The 22,136-nt window shown below is 38.7% G+C and overlaps 1 protein-coding gene across 11 annotated transcripts in view; it reads right to left on the reverse strand.

Moving 5' to 3' along the window:
* The window catches only part of AMPH (amphiphysin), a 120,967-nt gene that overhangs the window by 35,442 nt on the left and 63,389 nt on the right, over window positions 1–22,136 (reverse strand). For all 11 annotated transcript variants that reach the window (XM_055804202.1, XM_055804201.1, XM_055804200.1 and 8 more), the window contains exons 3-10: window positions 17,553–17,607; window positions 10,820–10,914; window positions 8,024–8,119; window positions 6,567–6,674; window positions 6,082–6,167; window positions 4,074–4,149; window positions 3,095–3,177; window positions 272–410 (exon numbers count right to left, since the gene is read on the reverse strand). In XM_055804202.1, coding sequence (XP_055660177.1) covers window positions 272–410; window positions 3,095–3,177; window positions 4,074–4,149; window positions 6,082–6,167; window positions 6,567–6,674; window positions 8,024–8,119; window positions 10,820–10,914; window positions 17,553–17,607 — 738 coding nt within the window. The remainder of the gene's footprint in view (window positions 1–271; window positions 411–3,094; window positions 3,178–4,073; window positions 4,150–6,081; window positions 6,168–6,566; window positions 6,675–8,023; window positions 8,120–10,819; window positions 10,915–17,552; window positions 17,608–22,136) is intronic.

Consider the following 22,136-nt stretch of genomic DNA (forward strand, 5'->3'; position numbering starts at 1 on the left):
TTTTTAAGAAGTATTCTGTTTTGTTGCCACAAGTGGCTCCAGTTTACTGGGCACCTTAAACGTTCTTCATTCCCCCTTATACAAAAACCACTTTCCACCCATGCTTGTGACACAGGGATGAATAACCAGTGAACAGAACAGAGTGCAACAGAGCCAGTGGCCTGCCTATCAGTTCTCAGTCACAGCCCAGATGAAAAATCCATCATATACATCACCTCAGCTATCTTTTACTGCACTAGAGGGCAGTTTCTCCTTCTACGTTTCTGCTTACCTGTGTGGGTGACTTAGGCCGGGCTGGTGCCGGAGATGCTGGTGCCAGCATATGATTGGGACTAGCAGTAGGGCTAGGCAGGGGAGAGACCTCCTCTGGTGGTGATGGTGTTTTTGCAATGCGGAGTGGACCTGAATCACTAGACAGAAACAAAGCAATGGTGAGTATCATGCTGACTTATTACCTTGACAATGTGATGCAACAGCTGAACTGGATCCCTGATGTAATGCCAGGGACCACAAAAGGCAGCACATACTGGAGATGAACCGAGCCATTATATAATGACTAAAGCTAAAACTGCAATCAAATTACATTAAAATTCAGTGATCTACAGCATCAAAGGAATTTCTAATTTTGAGTGATCTTGATTTTTGGAGTATCTGTTTACCTGACCATTATAACTTGAGGGAAACAGAGTACCTGCATTTTTTCAGATTCTGTATTTGAAATAATGCCTTACATGTAAATTTGTAACTATCATAAAATGTGAGATGGAATTATTGTCTTCATTTCACACAGTTCCCAGAATAAAAGGCTCTAAACATAAAAACCCCAGGGGAAAGCATAACAACGAATAATGCAAATAATTTTAAAAGCTCAGCAACTTGAGAAAGGTTTCAATAAAATAAAATATAACTAAGATTATTATAAAGATGTCAGTATTTAGAGGGACAGTCACCACAACAAACAAGCAGTAGTCATGTGACTTCAGCAGAGCTCTGCTGATGCTAAGAAAAGGTCTGGTGAAGTCCTGAGAAGGGATCTGTCCTTCCCATGAAAGGACGCAGTGCAAACACTGACACGTATTCAGCTACCTAGAAATGCTGAAAGCTTACAACTCAGGGGGGCTATAAACTATGGCACTCAACAACCACAGTACTCAGTAAGAGAAGAGTAACTCCTACACATCTTCACAGAGAACAGAAGCACTACCTGATTGAGGAGACCACAGCATAAACATGTTCCTAATGCTAACACAAGAAAAATTCATTCCTTGGAAAGGATAGACTTAGCTCACACTCACCACCTCTTTCTGTGGAAATATTAAAAAAAGAAAAAATAAGCAGTTGTTAAGAAATTTCTTTCCCCGGTACAATATTTGCCTTCAGGATAGAGCATTCAGTAGCATACAAATTTTTAAGATGTTTCTTTTTATACAGTTCTTTCAAGGAAAGATTAGATACTGTACTTGTCTAGTATCTACTTCTCATGCATCTAAAAAGCAAAGCTGTTTCATCTTACAAAGACCCACTCCTGAGTAGCCTTTTAGAGCATCATAACTAATAATGGAAGTCAAAACCTATCCAGATTTTCACACAAGGCTCTATGAACAGTACAGAAAAACAGATAACATGGTAACTAAAAAAATAATGTATTTTTAAAAACATTTAAAAAATAATTTAGGAAAACCAGACTGCATTAACCTATCTCTACCCATCTGCAGCAGTAATTATCTTTTTCTCTCATTGATGGAATGAGTAATTCAGTGGGAATGAGCATGTGAATACTGGACATGGTCTAGGAAACACAGGTGGACAAAATATCTGTCGATTACAAAAACTGCTTGAAGTTTTCAAAAACTACATTATTTTTCATCCCATAAAAGTATTTTACAAATCTTTTATGGAAACATAGTCCAGCTTGTAGGTCTGTCCTAAAGGGGCTAGAAGTGGTGATGCATAAGCCAACAGCTCTGGAGGCAGGGTGTTAAGCCTATGTGAGCATGGATTAACATCGAACTAATCCAAAACAAAAATTTTGGACATGTTCTTAATAAAGTAGTTCTGAATTTTGCACTAGGTCAGAAGGTTCAATATTTCATTCTTTGTTCTTTCAAAGTGAGATCAAAACAAATGTACAAATATCAGCCATATGTCTGAGGCAGATGCTATGTTGTTTGGGCAGTCTTAATTGTTGCTAATCTGAGTCCAACTTGAGGGCAAATTAGCAGTAGCTTGTAACATTGTTCTGATTGCTTCTGATAAATGCTGAATTTCCAGCCAATCCCAGTTCATGTACTCACTCTAAGTATCATTGTGTTTTGGTAAGTCTTACTGTTTTATAACTTCAACCTCTTCTGCCTACCACTGTTACAGTACCAAGAGATCAAATTATGGCAGAGATGCTACATTTGTTGCAAGCAAAAAATCAAAAATACTGCGCTGGCATCCACCAACCTTACCAAAGCACCATGTGATTTTAAACTTTTTCTGATTTTCTTTTTTATTTTTTTTTAATTTTAAGACAAGATTTCTCTTGAAAGTAATTAAAAATATGGTATTTTGTAACATTCTTTTAACTTCAGCTTTTCAGCTTTTATGATGCTCTTTTAGATCACATTTCTTAACTTTTCCCCACAAGGAGAAAAGATAAAAGCTGACTTACAAAGGTTGGGATTCACATCTAATCATATGCCTTTAGGAGCTAAACCCATATATAAATATTTCAAGGCTTTAAAAAAAAATATGAGAGTTAGAAACTTTGCTGTAAACTAAGTATCTAAGAATAAATGAGCTATAATACTCTGCAGGTGCAACTTGGTTTAACAGCCTACAAAATGAACTAGGCTAAACTGCAACAGCTGAGAATCCAGCCTTTATTTTTTTAAAAAAGAAAAAATAAGTGGGTAATAAAGAAAGTTTTGCACCTTTACTCATGTTAGAAGAACTTAATCCAAGGCATCTTCATCTACCATCCTGAACAAACAGACCCAGTGACCATATTGTGCAGCAATTGTTACACAGGGTGTAGGTGATTACTACATATGCTAAAATCCACAAAGCCTACTGCAACACAATTCGTTAAAAAAAGCAGTAAATTCACCTTGGGGCCCCTTGAATGGTGAAGGCCTTGTCTGCATGCTGATCTCCCAGCTTCGTCATCACTTCATATAGTTTGTGACATAGCTGAGAAAACAAAACACTTGTCTGAGTTTGTATGAAGCACTACTGTCATGATTAAAAACACAGCTGATAAACCTGGTTTGATAACTGATAATTTTAAAATGGCAAACAGATCCTTCCAAAAATACTCAGTGTCATGTATATCAAAAGGCTAAGTGGAAACGTATCAAAATCCATAGAATCAAAGAGAACAGCAGTTCTTCAAAAACATAAGCTGGTCCTCAGAGAACAAGTTTCTAAGTGTGACTGACTGCTGCCTGATCTCTGATGAAGGAGGTTTGAATTTGAAGCAACATGGGTAGCTGAGAAGGTTCATGTTTTCCTCTCAAAAACCTAATCCAAATTTACGTGGAACTTCAGTTAAACAAGATTTCCAAACACTTTTGGTTCCTATTAGTAGGTTACTATAGATAATACACTACCACTTACCAAGGTACATTCAAAAGATTCTCACTGCTCACTGAAACTGCTCAATGTGCCTAACAGTCACAGATATAATGCTGCATTGCTGACAATGCATGTAACAGTCTTGAAGGGAATGCTTGACATGTTTTTCTTGTACTGATTAAAGCAATGAGATGCTTAGCAATTGGTCATGGAAAAAATGCTAAGGGCAAAAGTATGCTAAAAAGAATGGAGAAGTTATCAAAATAGAAAGTGAATTTAGTGCTACAACTGATAATGCACTGTAATCCAAAATTCTACAGGCTGCCTCTTCCTTAAGAAGAGTAGAAAAATGGCAAGTAGAGATGAATACAAAGGTTATACTATAAATCTGGATCTAGGGCAAACTCTCATGTGTGCCTCTGCTAGAGTTTTACTGCTGCATTACAAGACATTTGCTTGCTGTTATGCATATCACATAATCCATTATATATGAGATACTTATTTTTACTCACTAAAGCTATTTCCTTGTGAAACTTGGCTTCAAGGCTGGATACATTTTTGAAGGTGTTCACATAGAAGCCAACTCGTCTACGGAGGATGGCACAAAGAAAGGAAAAAGAATAAAAGATAAGGGTGAGAGGGCCACAAAGGCAAATAAATTATTGTTTTTCCAGACTACAACCAACATTCTTGATTGTTACTGTTCTCAGCCAAGCACATAAGTGGGTTGAATGTCAAAACTTCAGACTAGTTCGCTCATGATTATTTCTGTTTGTGTTAAGAACTATCATACTTCACACCACACAGAGTGAACTAGTTTAGACTACTCCACTGCGGAGGGCTTCTGCTTGTTTTAGAGAAGGGGAAGACTGCAAAAGAATTGGCATGGCTGCAGCACAAGCACACAGAATGCGAGTGCTCTGGGCACACCATCTCCCACCGGGCAGCAGGCAACCATTGACTGAAAGGAGAGCAGCACTGCGAGCAGCTGTGTCCTAAATACTATTGCAGCACCGACGTGATACAGGCACGTCTGGAGGCAGCTTTCAGGTATACAGCTCAGTACAGCCTGGGCATCGTGTCCCAAGCTCAGCCATACTTACAGAAATCAGCCCTGAAATACATGCATATGTATGCAAGAGAAAATAATTTCTAATATAGACTAGATATTTTTACACATGCAGTCAAAAATATGCTTGCTTGGGGTGAGTGATCCCACACCTCTTGTACACTTAGAAACTAGAAGGTGTTTTGTTAGGGTTTGAATTATTCTTTTTCCTATTTAAAACTTTCATGTGTAATTTCTCCAAACTTTTATTAACAAGAACCATTTTTGGCACAAGAATAAGCCTTTAAAATGTCAACTCAATGGATCATTTTCTTGCCGAGGAATTGTAATAACGGAAAAAAAAGGACTCTGAAAGCATTCTAAATTATGCCTATTGCTCAAATTAAATTCTACCTTTCCCTGAGACTAGTTAGTAGGCAACACATATATTAAAATAAAAAGGCCTTTACACTAAATCATTGATTTGCAGTTTTACATTTAGTAAGCCCATAAAATATGTATCTTGAAGCGCTAAGAAGCTTTTCAACTGAAATAGGCAGAAACACAGCAGGAAAATCCTCTATTGATCTTAAATATAACAGGAATTAATTTGGAAGGCAGAGAAGACAAAGGATACTACAGTGACTCACAAACCATTTCCACTCCAGATTGTCACTTGGTAGAGAACATAGCACACTAATGAGATGCTTATTTTTCTACCACTTTTGTTCTCCTGTTATTTTGTCTAAATTTTCTGTACAAATGCAATTCATGGTTAAACATCCCAAATGAATGATCTATGCCATCAAATGCTTTTACATCACAGACATAGTCAGTGCGTTCTGATGTAGTTATGACATAGTTTTTTCCTTCTTCTACTGCTTTGGTAGTACCTTGGTGTCATAAAGGTATATATTTATTGACACAAAATATTTATACATTTCTAAGGTCTTTTGGTTTTTTTGATACTTTTACAGAAAAATGACCTTTAAGTAGACCAATAGCAGAACACAAAAGCATGTGGCTTATGTGTACAGTTACTTTTGTCAGTGGAAACATTTGATCCTTTTTATTAAGAGTGGCTTTTTTAAAAAAAAAAAAGAAAAAAAAAAGAAAAAAAAAAAGGATCAGCTGTCTCCCCACAAGGTGTCTCAGAAAGGTTATGGTTATGGTAGTCATGATCTGCTGTTCTGTGCTCTGACACAATTCTTTACCCATAAAATGGAAAACTTTTTGCACTTCAGATGAAGATATGATAATGAGTCTTAAGTACCAAGATACACTAAAAGAAATAAGTATAAATACACTTACAGTAAGTATAATTTCAGATCATTTACAGGCATTTCCCCTTTTGTTATTTCAAAAAGATAATGGATGGGATCAAACCATTTTCTATCAGCTCATTAAAATCCCCTAGTTCCCTTCCCTCACTCCCCCTTTATGCTTTCCAGACAATATCTGCCTAGGCTTACCGTGACCACAGAGATGGCAACTCTTCTTGTAAATCAGTGTTAAACTCTTCAAACACTTTCTGTGCTTTTTGAAATTCTTCTTCTGCCTAAACCAAAATGAAACAGGGTGACTTCTGCAATCACTATGACATAGCATAACCTGCCAAAATTGGTTTTGTGCTTGTTTTGGTAGGTCTTTTAAAATTTTTATTATCAATCGATGTGACTTAGTCCCACACCATGCAGGCCAACACAGGACTTGCTGTCCCCTCAGTCTCATCAAGAGAGGAAGTTAGGGCTCAAATGGGACTCATTCCTGAAAGAGGCTACGCATGCCCTCCACATGCACCAAAACACTTAACACACACTTATGCTTAAGGATATCATTATTTCAATTTCTGAGAGAGAAAAAAGAAACTATTTTTTTTTTTGCTCTGTCTCTGCACAGAAACAAATTTCATCCAAGCTCCCTAGGTCTTCTGCCAGCATCCTTCTGATTGTGCTACCTTGGTAATTCTGCCTTCATCTTTTCTTTTTGAGCTCTGTAGGGCTTCTAGATGATGCCTTGCACTGTCGTAGTCCACTAGCTTTCTGCTTCGTTTTGCAATGCGAGTCTGTACAGGGGTAGAAACGAAAGTCATCACAAATAGCACTTCTTAAACTGCTATTTTACCTATGCCTTCATGTAAGTTTTTCACATGTTTTTATTCTCCCTTATCTGCTGTTCATATCTGAATTACTATATCATGTAGGAACACGGACATGGTAAAAGAGACAAACAAATCACCTTATTTTAAATAAGGAACACATTCTGAGATTATTTGGAAGGGGTTTCTGGGGTTGTAGGGCTTACAGGCCTTAGAAGTGAGACGTCATTGTTATGCATGGCTTGTCTCATTCTCCAGAGTAAGTGGACCTGTTAAACTCATGGTAACACCATCTTTTTCCCTTATATATAACATGAAAATTTAATAAATACTTAAATATTTTTTTCTAACGTTCTCAGTATAGTTGCTGTGGTACATAACTAAGATAACTGGGGTTCAACATAAAACTCGAATTCTAATCTACCTGCTATAATTCTTTTAAAACTGAACACAAGTCCTTCAATATGTACTGACTTTACAAAGCTATATATTAGATGTAAATTCCACAGGCTGAGAGGGCATAAAGAGTAGTTCGATTTGCAAGCAAGTTTGAGACTGAACGTCAGTAATGTTGGGATTTTTTTATTATTTTTTCTTTAGTCCCTGAGGTAAATGACAAAGGGGATACCTACTCAACTATAAACCATCACTAAGAACTTCCAGCTATGTTGATACGGTCATGTTCAAATGTAAAAGTAACTACTTCTCACCCGTAATGATTCTTTATCCCTACACATTTCATTTAGCAACCATCTCCCTGGACCGAACAGGCATCTAGGAGAGGCTAGAATCTGCATAACAGTCTCTCCTGATGTGTATTACAAAATCTTTTTATAACTAATTAAAAGACAGGAACCATGGATTAGTTAAGAGAAAGATGCTTAGATACTCACAGCTGCATTTAGTCAATTACAAAAGGCCTGCTTTTCATGTTGTAATTTACCTGGCATTTTAACAGCTGAAGCACTTAATGTCTCCCTGTTGAGGTCAGTGAGAATTATCTCATACCAAATAAACAGGAGCATGAAAAAACGTAAAAGTTTTTTCTCCAAAGGCTAATTTACTTCCAAGTACTACTGCATGAAAAATATTTTATTCACTTGGAAAATCAGTGCAGCCTAATGTCAGGGATTTACTTACAGAACATCTTTTACACTGCAGGAGAGAACTACATCCACCTCTTCCCCCAATTCCCGCCCGCCCCGCCCCCCCCCCCTTTTTTTTTTAATTTTTCTTTGTTTTTTTTTCTTTTCTATTTATTGTATGACTCAACAGTAATTTTACAAACTGTCCTTTATAGGAGATCATTACTGTACTTTGATATCAGGAAACTGTCCTAGATATGTATCCAAGGTCAATAATGACCCATCCACCAGTTTTTGATGAAAGTCTTCCCAAAGTTCATCACATTTCTGTAAAGGTAGAAAAGACAAAAATGCGCTTAGTAGTTTAATTCCACTCCAAACCTAGGAGAAATACAAATGTAATTGGTAAAGGTTAATCTTGCTGATGTTTTAAAATGTTCTTTGTGGCAATAAATCAGATTGCACTTACAAGTTAAATGAAAAGGAATACCTTGACGTTGCAAGTTTCAATTCACAACAAAAGATTTAGGTTAATAACTAGCTTGTGTTTCCATTCTTTCAAATAGTAATTGCTATGTGAAAATAAGGATATCATGGATTCAGGTTCTTCCTCAGTATTTTGGGTCCCTGAGGGTCAACAACACAGAATCTGAAGCTGCCCTAGCTCTCACACCTAAGTACATTCACTGATGATAAATCTTCCTTGCAGAGAAAAGAAGTAGAACTAAAAGTAGAAAAGTAAATAAAACATAGGAAAAAATAAAGCAGGTTTCCCATCAATTGCAAGGATTTTTAAGCTTAGCTTTCCTTGGTCATTTTTAAAATAAAAGCGGTGGAGACCTACCTTATGAAAGGTCTTTCCATCCAATACTTTTTGTGCCATTAAGATACATTTGATGACATGGCTCATGCACAGAACTGTACCTCGTACAGCTAGGGAACTGAGATGCCAGATATGAAAGATGCCAACATCAGCAGTTACAGTGCTTTTCCCCAGTCCCCTTTGCAGCTCTGAGATAGTCACTGAGAGACACCCCTTGTAGTTTTCTGTTTTTTAAGAACTTGTTCATGCAGTTGATGTGACAAGGACCCTGTGGGGAGCAGGGTGAGATTCCTGGCCAGAAGCAAATCCTGTTACATAGAGACAGTGCTCGAGGTCCTGGGTTCTCAACTGAACAAGTCATTAGCACATGTTAGACATCCTGATCCCCCTCTGCTTTGCACATTTCAAAAATTACTGAGCTCCCTCCTTTGATGGGAGGGAAGCTAAAGGGGGTGAGCGCTGCTCTGCAGGGCTGTTATCCTCACCGGTAAGTCCGGAAAGCTATTCCCTAGTGTTTGTTTTACCATGAGCTACTATAGGGCATATTATAAATGCTGTGTGATGCCAGTATTCATATCATTTGTTTCCTACACTAACGGAGTCCTTAGTGAATTATCACAATTTATTAATCATGCTTAAAAGAAATACTTCATTTATTAACACAATATTTAATCATGGTGGTCTACAGAGCAGCACAGCATTAGATCATAGGAAGCAAGCAAGCAACTGCCAGCGTTGTGCATTTGCCTTTGTATCTGGCTGAGACATATTTTGGACAAATAAAAATCACGGATGTTTTCTGAAAGCTAATGCACTCAAAAAACATTGTTGAAGAGTTCCTTAAGCCAACATCTTCCTACCATACAGAGGAAGATCATTTAGGTGGATCCCTTTTGGACTGATCATTTGTATCCTGGACTGCACAAATATATTGTTCTTTTTTACTCTAGGTTGAGGGACACATAAATCTACATTTGTGATTATATAGGGAAAAAAAAGTCAGAGGCAGAGATTTTGTAATATTGCCCACACAAGTATCTTTTTAAGAAGACACACCTAACATTTATCCCTATATCTAATAGAGATTAAGAGCCAATTTTTGGTCCTTTCACACACAACTACAGATTTCTGAGCGTGAAATCTAATAGTCTGCAGATACAAGATAAGGTGCTACAGCAACATGCAGTAGAAGATCTCCCAGTTTAACCTAAAACAATATAAATGGTATGGTATCTTAACTTATACAGTTTGGAAGTTGGATGTTTTTAAAATCAAAAACTCCTCAGCACCATGGAAGGGTAGAGGAAAGCAGCCATAGAGAAGAAAAGTAATCATTATGTGGATTTGGGAAGACTACTCTGTCTTCTAGATTCTTGCTGATTGTATTATCCAGGAGGCATTGCAAACTGAATGCTAGGTAGTTAAAAGCTGCACCAATAACAGTTTGCATTTTCATGTCACCAGCAGCACATTTGCTGGCAGACTTGCAGAATTAAGGATGTTTAAGCAGGTAATTCAGAGCACCTCAAGTCAAGTTCCTGCAGTGTCCTCTAGAACAACCTATTCTTCTCTAATCACTGGAGGAAGCTAAAAAGGCTAAAATGAATGGTGCCGTGCAGCCTAGTTTGCCCTTAAATTCCAGATTCTTGTCAGAGAGAGGTGCATGTCCCATCAGATAGTCTGTTTAGTGCCACTGGCTCTACAGTTGTTACATTCTTCTCTAATCACTGGAGGAAGCTAAAAAGGCTAAAATGAATGGTGCCGTGCAGCCTAGTTTGCCCTTAAATTCCAGATTCTTGTCAGAGAGAGGTGCATGTCCCATCAGATAGTCTGTTTAGTGCCACTGGCTCTACAGTTGTTACATAGCACACAAGTATAAGCAGATTTGATATTTTTTAACATTCAGTTGAACAGAGAATCTGACTGTAAAACTGCATGTATGATGCCTTGTACAAATTTGTCAATTGGTTGCTATCAGGACCAATTCTGCTCACTTACGTCAGCTAGTTTGTAAAATAGACGTTGCAAATCCAGCAGCTGGTCAGCAGGAGGTGCATTTCACAAGACCAATAATTTCTATGCTCAGAAAACAGGATTTAACGTGTAACAAAGAATGAAGGGAAATTTTGGATGTACACTTCGTAACAGCTCAGATTAATCCATTTGCAGCCAAAATACTTTTTTCTTCTTTCTTCACATCTTACCTCTCCAATCATTCTCACATCTTCTCGTCCGTACCAATCTGGCTCATATACTTCATGAAGAGACTCCGTAAGCTTCTTTGAGGCATCTTGCATCCCTGTAATTAGACAGAAGAAGGAACATAGAACTGCAAACTACATGAAGCAGTTGCTAAATATCTTTATTTTGACCACATGTACCCACTATACTATTCTCTCAGGCACATTTAGAATCTTCCTTTCAAGAGCTGGAACAAAACCTTTATTTTCACCCAGCTCCCCCAGGTTAACAAGAAATGCCCCTCACAGAAAGATTAACCCATATTTGTATGTAGGAAAAAAGTTTCTATCAGATTTCGGATTCCATTTTCTATTCTGAACTAAACATATCTGAATACGAGTAACAACTTGGAGGGTAGTCCTGCCCACTAAAGACATGTAATACCCAAATGAAAGACTATCACTGAAAAAATCAATCAAATAACAACCTGCCTTTGGTTATTCTCAGCTCTTCCACACTACAAAAGTTTCCTACATTGTCCATAATGAGTACCACGCCAACCTTTGTGGAAGAACAGGCATTTCCAGGGTGGCACAGTTAAAATGGCAGAGATTTACGGGAATTGCTGGCTATAAAAATGGATTTAAGAAAAAAACTAGGTCTGCCCTAAAGAAAAGCGCTCCCCAGAATGGGGGAGGTCACACACAGGGTAGAACATAACTCAGGATTTCTGTTTCCTTGTTTTCAAAGATATTTAAGTCTCAAGAGCTTTCAGGTGTAAAGTGAGAGTGGTTGAGATTGTTATTCTTCTACCTACAATAATGATAATAAGCAAAGAACTAGCAAAACCTGAGACAGGATCTGGGGAAAAGAGATGCCTCAACTTGGGGAGAGTACCATAATGGACCTTGTTTTATTAAGAATGTTTATTTTGTATGCTCACCCAGCAGCTTTAGAAGTATGTAGAGCCCAGCACTTAGTTACGCTTACAGCAGGTCTACAGAGAGGTGTGCTAAGCCAAACTGCATCAGTCACCTTTGGAGTTCTGACTACTCCAGGTGAAACAAGAATGGGGACTACTGATGGTTATCACTCTATAATGCACAGATGAGCTGGCTTAAATGTAAAGTAGCTTCAATGATATCGTGATAAAGAGACAACATCTGTCTTCAGTGAGATCAGTGTGACTCCAGTGAATAAATTATTGCCCTCCGTGAAGGCACTGGGGTTTGCCTTTCCATTTGGATTGAACACCATTACATTAGGTGTTAAATATGGTTCTGAATCCAGTGAAACCAAACAGATCTCACCTAACATGCTAAGTGTCAGTTCAGAATCAGTAATTTTAAAACAACTCTATTTCAACTTCTTTGGAAAATATGAACATTGCTAATTTTTTTACCTAGCATTATTTTTGTTTTGTAGAAACGACATTTTTTTCTCCAAAGTCTGTTTGCTGCAGCACATCTGTGCTGTCTTGAAAATTGTGTGTGATATTCTTGAAAAATGCTAGTGTGATATTCAGATTTAACTGCTTAGTGGTTTAGGATATAGGTTTAGAATTTAGGAATAACGTCAATATTTCTATTTTCTGCACAACTAAATGTTTAGAAGTGGAAAAGGAGAATTAATTTGAAAACTGTCTAGAAGAGCAGACTTGACCTAATCAGTAGCTATTCCACCATATTCTCCAAAACACATGCTCGAGATATGACAGGAAAATAAAAGCAGTAATGCACGCTTCCTAATATAAACATGGTGGTCTATGGAATGGGTGGGATAAGGAAAAAAGATACTGAAAAAGATGAAAGTAGATGGCTGTTCTCAGACCTTGGGTTCAAGGGAGAGAATGGTTTGGGAAAGGGGGCGAACAAGTACAAAGGAAACCATGGTGTTCAGAGGCTACAGGCTTTCACCCTTAAATCAAAAGGTGCTGAGCCAAAACAGAGTATTTGATCTCTTCAGGGATTTTCTTGGGGATGCTTTTTAATGACAGAGCCAAGGTCAGAGAATTGGTATAGTGCAAGAACTTAAGATGCATTTCTTCCTTTCCTCCTCCGTGGTTAGTATTTAAGGATGATGTGTCACCAGCAAAGAAAGGGATCGTGAATAAAGGGTCTTTTTTTGCCTAAAATATGCCAGATTACAGTAAAATACAGATGATCTTCACATATTATTCCATGCAGGACTCATTTAAAACCTTTAATGTCACGGCAAATTAATCAACTCAGGAGGTAAGGCAAAACCAACACAGTATCGCTACGCTTAAGAAGGCTGCTTCTGTCCATGTAGGGTGAACACACAGACCAGGAAGGTTTGTGCATCCCTGCTCACTCTTGATCCCATCTGATACCTGAACTTCTGCCCTTAAGCACACTACATGCCAAACCTGCCACGTATGTTCTGCAGCAGGCAGGCTAGCACAGATGCTGGCTAATCCCTTCTGCAGCTTGCACTCAGCTTGGTCACGGAGAAGGCTTGGGTAGAGCACCTTTACCTACACAAACAAGTACGACAAGACTTAGGCATATCTCTGCTGAAGAAAATAAACTTAATATCCTGTGCTTTAGACATATGAAACTTGCACCAACTTTTACACTTTTTTTCAGTTCTAAGAATCTGGTAGTCCTCCATTCTACCACATTCCTGTAAAAGACGTCAACCAAATCCAGCTGCAGCATGAAGCAAGTGGACATTGCAGTACTTGGCTCCTTTAGTCAGGGGCTTCAGTCTGAGATTTCCACAGGTCAAGATCATCCGTCCTACTCACCCTGCTACTGCATCTATAGTAGCTTTACTGCAATACCCCAAAAATGAGTGTATCGGTACATACCAATCCAGTGGCTTCCCATTCTTTTTTGTGCCTGTGGGCATAAACTTACAATGTCCAATGATTTATTTTTTTTTGTCTGGTTTTCACATAGAATTATTTCTTAGGCACTGATACCTTTTATGCATTATTCAGCACTAAAGTTAAGAGGATTAATGTCTCAGCCACAGACTGCAGGCTGTCTCTGCTGTTTTTAACTGCTATCACTGAGAAAGATAAACTGTCTAAAGCAAGTCATTAAAAAAGTAAGAAATGTGAAAAGGATTTTTACTGCTGATGGACAGTTAGAAATTTATATTTATTATCAGTTGTTTCATTTAGTACTGCTTCTTCTCAGTAATTGGGTCACTTATTTAATAACTACAAATGTCAAAATAATTGAATTGCTTAGGAAAAATCATGCTTAATAATCCAGTTACTGAAGTCTGAGGCTCTTGGATGAAATCATCCTTCTTCCTATGGGAAAGAGCCCTTGCCTCTGGAACCCCAAAGGACTCCTAGAGGCCCCCACATGGTAGGGATCCTGGGGTTGGCAGTGCAAAAGCATTCCCATGAAGCACCCTAGAGACAGCAGAGGGTAGGTGACCCTTTGCCATCACAGTTCCAATGTGCTCAAGCTCCCATGAAAATTGCAACTAGCCTGAGACCCCATGTTGGCCATAGGACCCATATACTGTGGGGTTTCCTTACTCCCCAGCAGGGAATCTAAGATGAATCATGGAGACAAACTGTTTTCCTGGTCGAGTGCGGCATCTTGGTCTGGCTCTTAATATTTAACTATTTGAGTGGTGAAGAAAGCTTCATGTGTGGTTCTCCAGGGAAATGACCTACCCTGCCATAAGGGCTGTATCTGTTATTGCTAGTTACCCGTTAGAGTTTCCATTAAATCATCTCATAATTAATTACTACATTTTACAGAAAGATCATGATTAGTTTTATTGCTTTAAGAAATGACAGAATTCATTTATAGATTAGCATGTCTGGAGAATATTTGCAGTTCTGTTGGCCACAGACAGACAGCTAGGCAGCAAAATGGCTTACAGATCTCCAAAATCTCCTCTTCCCTTCCTGTAGATCAGTTACTATTACTCACTACATTTAGCTACCTGAAAAGTATGGTGCTTCTTTTTCATGATGCAAGATTCCTTTTTACCTCTGCCACCTTGTCACCTGCATGAAGATCCAGGTTTATATCTGCACTGGTACTTGCAAAGAGCTCAGGGTAGAGAATGGGAGGCTGATTTTGGGTTTCTTTAACAATTGGCCCATAAAACCCTTCAAGTCATCGACAGCTCTCAAAAGCTTAAAAAAACCCCAAATCATGAAGTAGAGAACCCAGATACACGTTGCCAAGGAGACTGGAAGAGACAGAAGACCGAGATACAAGATGACTATTGCTGTAGGGGATAGTACACAGTCTTGTCAGTACAAACACCACTGATACATAGCATATGTCAAACTACCATGCAGGTGAAATAAAAAAGCACATACAAGCCATTCACAAGTTCAACAGTTTTATGGCATGGTTCTTTTGAGTCCTTGAGTAACCAGCAGTCAAGATCAAGATCCAGCTAAGATTAAGAGGCACCTCTGAGTGAGAGGAGTCTGAATAATGCAAAAATTCTTTTAGGAATGTGTGATACTAAACTTCAGACTATCAAGTATGTTAAAATGAACAGACATAGCATCATACAAAGGCTCAATTGACCATTCCTTGCTTAAATTGTGCCCAGATCTTGTACTTCCAACTCCCAATATCCAGTCACTCAAAAGTTACGCAGTAAAACTTATTACTGGAGTTCGCAACATACCAGCTTCATAAAATGCTTTTGGTTTAAGTTTGCTATCTTGCCATCTCCTGAAACCCTTTAAAATGAACTGCTTTTCTCACACCTGTGAGAGTACAAGGATGTCAAGTGCATTATTTTCCAATTACGTGATCAATCTTTTTCCCTGCAAAATGAGCCCCTTGATGACAGCATGACTACAAGGTTCGAATGTCCTAGGTGCAGAAATCCCACTCCAGTGCTAAATATGGGGGTTCCCATGCTTTTGTGCACAGCCACCCCAAAATCTTTTAATGATGGCAGTCCTTTGAAGAGTAGCAACAAAGAGACTGTACCTGTTGCTGGATCTGCTTTTGCCATTCAAAATCTGGAAAGGTCTTTGCCACTGCTGAGCTAGTCAGCTTTAGGAAAGCCCCAGAGAGCTGTGTATTGTAGACTACTGTCTCGGGGTGTCCTCTCACTCCACAGCACGAAGGTATGCCAAAATGTGTACCAAGGATGCCCACTGGTGTCTTGTTGGCTTTGGAGAACAACATTTTTAAGGCTTTTGCAAGCTGCTTATCACTGGGTCTTTTTTAAGACGTGAAGATAGCAAGGTGTTAGCAAACACTTTTCATTCTCAGTAAGAAAGTCCAAATTATTTTCAGATACGGACTTAGAGGCTGCAACAAGAGAAAGATGCTGTACAGAAAAGCATAACTAAAAAGGCAAAACTTGCACAGTGACAAATTTCACACCAGGTTAAAAACAAAATGATGCAAAGAGTAGCCCACTAGACAGTAAACCTGCAAAAGGACCTCAAATGCACAGTGTTAAGAAAAGAAGAGAAAAAGAGAGAGAAAGAAAATTAAAGATGGAGAGGAGGACTGTTGTCACCAACACGGAAATCAAAGCATCGTGTAAACAGTCAGCCTACATGACAGAAAAACCATCTGGCCAACAAACAGCCTCATCACGCTGCTTCTGAGTATCCATCTGATAATGTGTGTGGGGAAGTGATGACTGAAAAATAAGGAAGTAAAATCAGCATCCAATGGGTTCCCAAAAATGACTGATGCTGAAATTTCCTCTAAGAACAAAAGACATTGTGCAAATCCCTACAAGGCAAAATATCTTTTGTCTCATACCGGATTCTCCTTGCCAAACCCACCAGTAAAGAATAGATGGTCAAAGACATTAAGCTACTGCTTTGCTCCCCGTTTTACAATTCCCATCAAAACCATCTTTCTTGCCTGCCTGTCAACAGCTGCTGAAGCTTTATTATGACACTGATTTCCAGGGATGTTCATATTCATTTTTAACATTTTTCCTACTGGACCTGAGCCAGGTTAAAAATATATACACATACATATATGTATTTATACATTTATCACCACCCACCCACCCCCACCCCCCCCCATTAGTGTCCCTCTGTCAGTCACCAACTCTAATTCCCTTCCCTTTAGCACCTGGCCTCCAACTCCTCCAAAGAGAAGCAGCATGAGAAAGAGAATGCTCTGCATATGATGCTAAGTTGAGTGTGCTGGATTTACAAATGTCCAGCAGGATTTCAATAGCTGTTTACTTACTCTCTGATATTTAAGTGCTGGCCAGTGAGCTTTTGCTACTTGGATTTTCAATGTAGTCTCGAAAGAGATCACATTTGATTTTTAAATTTTTCAAAAAATGGATTGAGCAGTCAGAAATACATGAGAAATCACATAATCACAGAGACTTTGGTTTTGGAGGGAGATCATCATCCAACCAGTAATATTTGGAAATGTTGCAGATTAAGCAATTCCTTGCCTTGTATGGGGTATTTCATATTCTAGCATTTGCAAAGGTAAGTAACAAGATGTGTAGATTTTGTGGGTGCTCAAAATGCATGCAACATGAGAATCTACACAGAGGTCCTGCACATGGAAGACAGTCAGCGATGAGCCATGCATGCAAGACCGTACACACAAGTTGACACTGAAGGTGCAGAATCCCTAGGAACAGGCTACAGAGCCTGTGCTGGATCCAAAGCAGAAGTGTGGACTACTAATGACAAAAGCAGTATTACGTGTATTTGTCTTTGTATACCTTAAACAAGCCTACTTGTCTCAATTTAAAAATAAATTTGCTTTATGAAAATGTGATGTAAAATTTAAAAGGCACCTTTGATGGCTGCTAAATATCCTCTGAGCTCTCTCTGGAGCCTGGAACCCTCTGCCTGGAAAAGAAAAAAAAGCAAAAAAAAAAAAGTAAGGAAGTGAAAATACATTTCAGTTATGTTATTAAAAACACATTTCAATTATATTTTATGCCTTAAAACATGCATACAGTATGTCAAACTTAAGAGCAAAAAGCAATTTCAGGAGCTATCTGATGAATTGTGTCACATGTTGCAAGCATGCAGAGGTTTATACAGAAAAGGTGGCCTGGCCAAGATGCTATGCATAGTGTCCTCTCTAGGCTAAAATGTCTGTGTTTATTTTATCAGTCATCTGCACAGGGAAGAAATCCAGCCAAAGACAGAGAGGTATATTTTACAGCCCAGGTCCAGTTCAAGTCAGCCTGGCCAATGTCCTAACCTCAAACACAAGGAAGTATAACCAAGAACAGTGCACCTCCACTGGAAACCACTCAAAGAGGGCCACTCTAGACTTGCAGAAAATTCATGATCTTATGTAAGAGGCTTACTACTTTTGTAGATTTCCAAGTATTTTAACATTTTAATATTATGCAAGCAAATAACTACTAAAACCAATAGCATTAGTTATTTTGTTTAGCCTGGCAGTGCACCTTGCAGTCTGCTGTGAAATCTCAATATTTCTTTGGCAAACACATCAAAATGATCTTTCTTTATCTTATACAACAGTCTTTGAAAAATGCAGACTAGATAAACCAAAAAGGATTGCTTTATCTCTGATTGTATCACAAGTTGGACTTCACATCCTTCCTATGATTTGCAATAAAATCCATGCTACACTATAGCACATACTTTATTGCTAAAAAGCTGCTGTCCAGGACACCTTTAATAGCCTGAAGATTTTGGAAATGCTCCCTATTTATCAGCTCCCATAGCCTTCAAATTATTTATTTAAGCAGCTGGAAGCTACAGGAATATCAGCTTGCAGTCACATTTTCTCACATACAGCTACGCCATATGGAAAAAATCAGCTGTTTTGGAGTTTCTCTCATATTTTTTATGTGAAAGTCAGAACCTGAAAGGATGCATGTGTAAATACTTTAGAAGGCAGAGTCTCAACCGGTATAAGCTGTTATAACACCACTTAAGTCAAAGGACTTCTGATGTCAGTAAAGGATTTGCGATCAGTGACAGTGATGCTCATAGCATTCAGACGCAGAGGGTCATAAGAAATTCAGCTTGAAAGGGACCTGTGGGGCTTAGAATCCATCTACCTGCAGCCATTTTAAATCCAAATGGTAGTTCTTAAAAAATACTCACTTGCCTCACCAGTATACACATTGCAACGAAGATTATATCCACCAAACTCCCTTGCCTCTCCCAGCTCCCTGCAGGGAACTGAAGGCCTTTAGAACTGCATCAGAAACCCCCAAACTGCAATGCACTGTAAGAAGAGAGGAACTGTTTTAAAGTCTCACAAACAGTAAAAATGCCTGAGTGGGCTTTGAGAGCAGACAGAATTCACTTTACAGAGTCAACAAACAGAAGGTTGCTTTTATACTGATTTGATCTGAAGTGAAACTCCTTTCTGAACCTAAATAATTCTGAGCACAGGAACTGATTTCTGACCACAAGGGTGATATCTGAGAAGATGCTGAGTGACAGCAAGAGCACACAGCCCACCAATGGTTTGGGACCATATTCAACACTCCAAGGAAAGGCAAACTCTTCCCTTGCTTCGGGATCAAAGTTGCATGTCAAAGCAGGGGTCAGACAGGCACAGGCTGAGTAATCAGTGGATTAAACCTCAGACATTAACATTATTTACTTAGAACACAACAGAAAGATCTGAAAGTAGTGGCAGCTTGATGTTGTGTCCCTGAAGAAAACACATACATGTACATCTTCACACTGTTTAGTAAAAAGTACTACCCTAATGCCTCATAACAACACATTTTATCTTCTTACATAACATGGAGGCATCCTAACACACTTCAGAAGCTGACTTTTTGTCTGCTGCTTTCTGTGCTGGAATGGGAGGCAGCGAGATGACAGAAGTTGCCTGCTTTATGCAGAGCAAGGCATAAAGTGAACAACACCACCAGAGAGGAAAGGAGATTGAACCTGGGGGCAGGATGTCTCACTCTCAGATCTGAAGAAGAGTATCTGTAAACATGCAGAAGAAAAAAGAAGTTCCTGTTATATGCAGGCTAGGCTCATCCTGGGAGGATCCCTGGTACTCTGAGAAGTCACAGGAAGGTACAGAAATTGTCTTTCCAATTCATATCTTCTTTGGCCTGAGCACTTGCGGTGAAGAGTAGCAGCAGATACAGCAACTTGATTCTTCATCACAGTCCAGCTGAACACATACCCATACAATAACAGTTTTTAGTTATTAAAGAATTTCTGATGTTTGATGAGCAGCAAACCAGAGCTGGAAGGCCCTGTTAGCTGTCCTTATGACCAGGAAAAGGTCTGTATTTACTCATACACGTGCTGTTCTGTCACTAGGACTAAATGGTGTGTCAAGGACAAACGTTGCCCAAACACTATGTTTATACCTGTACTGCTGTGTAGTTTTACGACTGGTACCCTAAACTACTATGAGAGCTATTGTGGCTGGTTAGCATCCTGCATCATCAGCAACTGCTGCTCAGGAAAACGTATAAGAAAAATTCAAAGTAATAAAACAGGATGCAAATATTTTGTGATATATGCTGTTACAAATTCTGACAATTCATTCAAAAGAAAAATAGTAACATGCATCTCCCTCAGTCTACGTTATTAACAGGTCACAAACCACTGAAATATCTAAGCAGCATAGAGGTATACGAATTTTCCCTCATCAGCAAATGTATGTCACATGACATTAAAGCATATGTGGGCAAGGGCCAGCTCCCACTGAGTTTGAGAGATAATATCTCAGTTTCAACGGCAACAGAATTAGACCTTTCTATAAAATACCAGAAATAAAAATTTGCCTTCAAAAGTCCTCAGCACTGTAAATTCTGCAAAACATAACTCTGGTCTACACAATTTGCTACAGTAAACTCACTGTTAGTGAAGAAGGATGCACTTTAACTATCTAACAGGCTAATTAATATTCACAGGATGAAAATACTGCACAGCTGGCTCTTCACATCTTGCAAACTGTGACATACAGGTTTTTAAAAGCACTGTTGTAAACATTGCCACATCTTTTAATATTGTTCCTTCTTGATGTTTATTAATACATTCTTTCTCCTTTCTGGTCTATCAAAGCATCTGGTGGCTCTGAAACCACTGCTCCAAGTATCTTCATTAAAGCCATCAATTTCGTTAATTGAGGTGCAGCTTCTTGAAGGAGAATGAAAAGTAGGTGTCATTTTGCAGATGTTGCACTCCTCTGAAATAAGATTTCCCAAGAGAGCACTGATGCTTCCTTTGTCATTTCAAAATTTCTTTTATTTGTTCTACAGGAGGCAACAAAGTGAGTAAGAGTTTCATAAAACTCAAGAAAACTCCAGAAAGAAATCTCAGTAGCATATTTAATAGCAAGCTTTGCACAATCGGGTTGTTTAACAGCAGGCATGCTCTCACTGGACTCCAGCACCAGAAACTAGTGCTTTCAGCTCACCTGGTCGAACCCAACATACAAATCACCAAAAATCTCTCAGACAATCCTGTTTAACTGCACATGAGAGCAAGGGAGGCATGCTAACAACCCAAACCATCATCTGTTATTAGGAAAACTGACCCAGCTCTTCACAGAGATGTCCCAAACAACATGTTATTCTGAACTCTGTAGCACACAGTGTCGCTGTCAGATCCTCTTTTCTACTCTCTGGTCTTATTACAGTATTATGTAGCCAGTACAGGCACGTGCACCCAGTGAGATAAGGAGGCTCAGTGTTTCAGGATCTTGTCATCTACAGCCACAGCTCTTACACACCTCTACAGCAGCATTAAGCCTTTTCAGTACTACTGATTCTTCAATATGTTTAGTTTTGGCTTTCTTTTCAAAGAACAGTATTTAAGCATATCTTAGCACTGGAATTAAGACGAAGAACCCACAAAAACTTGATGATTAAAACCATAGAAAGCATGGTTTGTGTCGTACCAGCTTTTGCTTCCTGATGCCTTAGAAAAATCGTTGCTTCCACTCAGAAATTAAAGGCTATCTTGCCTCCCCGAAAGCTGGAATTGGATGACCTATTTGCAAGGCATCATTTATTCGCAGCTTTCCAGGCAGAACAGAAGAGTTTGATTTTTCTATCATGTCACACACAGGATGTAAACACAATACATCTTTACAGGAAAGGTCAGAACAGCATGTGCTTGATACTAAAAACACATAAATAATTCTGCTCTAGTGAGAGTCAAGAACACTGTCAATGCTGAACCTGGAGCATAGGTTAATTAATAACCTGCCCCATAGAAATGCAAACCAGATAATTATTAATACTGATACTGGAATTTTGTCATTCCATTGCTAAGACATCAGGGAAATAGCTCAAAAGAAAGCATCTTCTGTATCACCTGGAAGACATTCTTTATTGTAATGTGCAATTAGCCACAATGCAAAGCAGCACCATCTCTCTGTTTGCAAATACTTTAGGTAGTATTTACTG

This window comes from Falco peregrinus, chromosome 5 (genome assembly GCF_023634155.1).
Source record: "Falco peregrinus isolate bFalPer1 chromosome 5, bFalPer1.pri, whole genome shotgun sequence".
Taxonomy (NCBI): domain Eukaryota; kingdom Metazoa; phylum Chordata; class Aves; order Falconiformes; family Falconidae; genus Falco; species Falco peregrinus.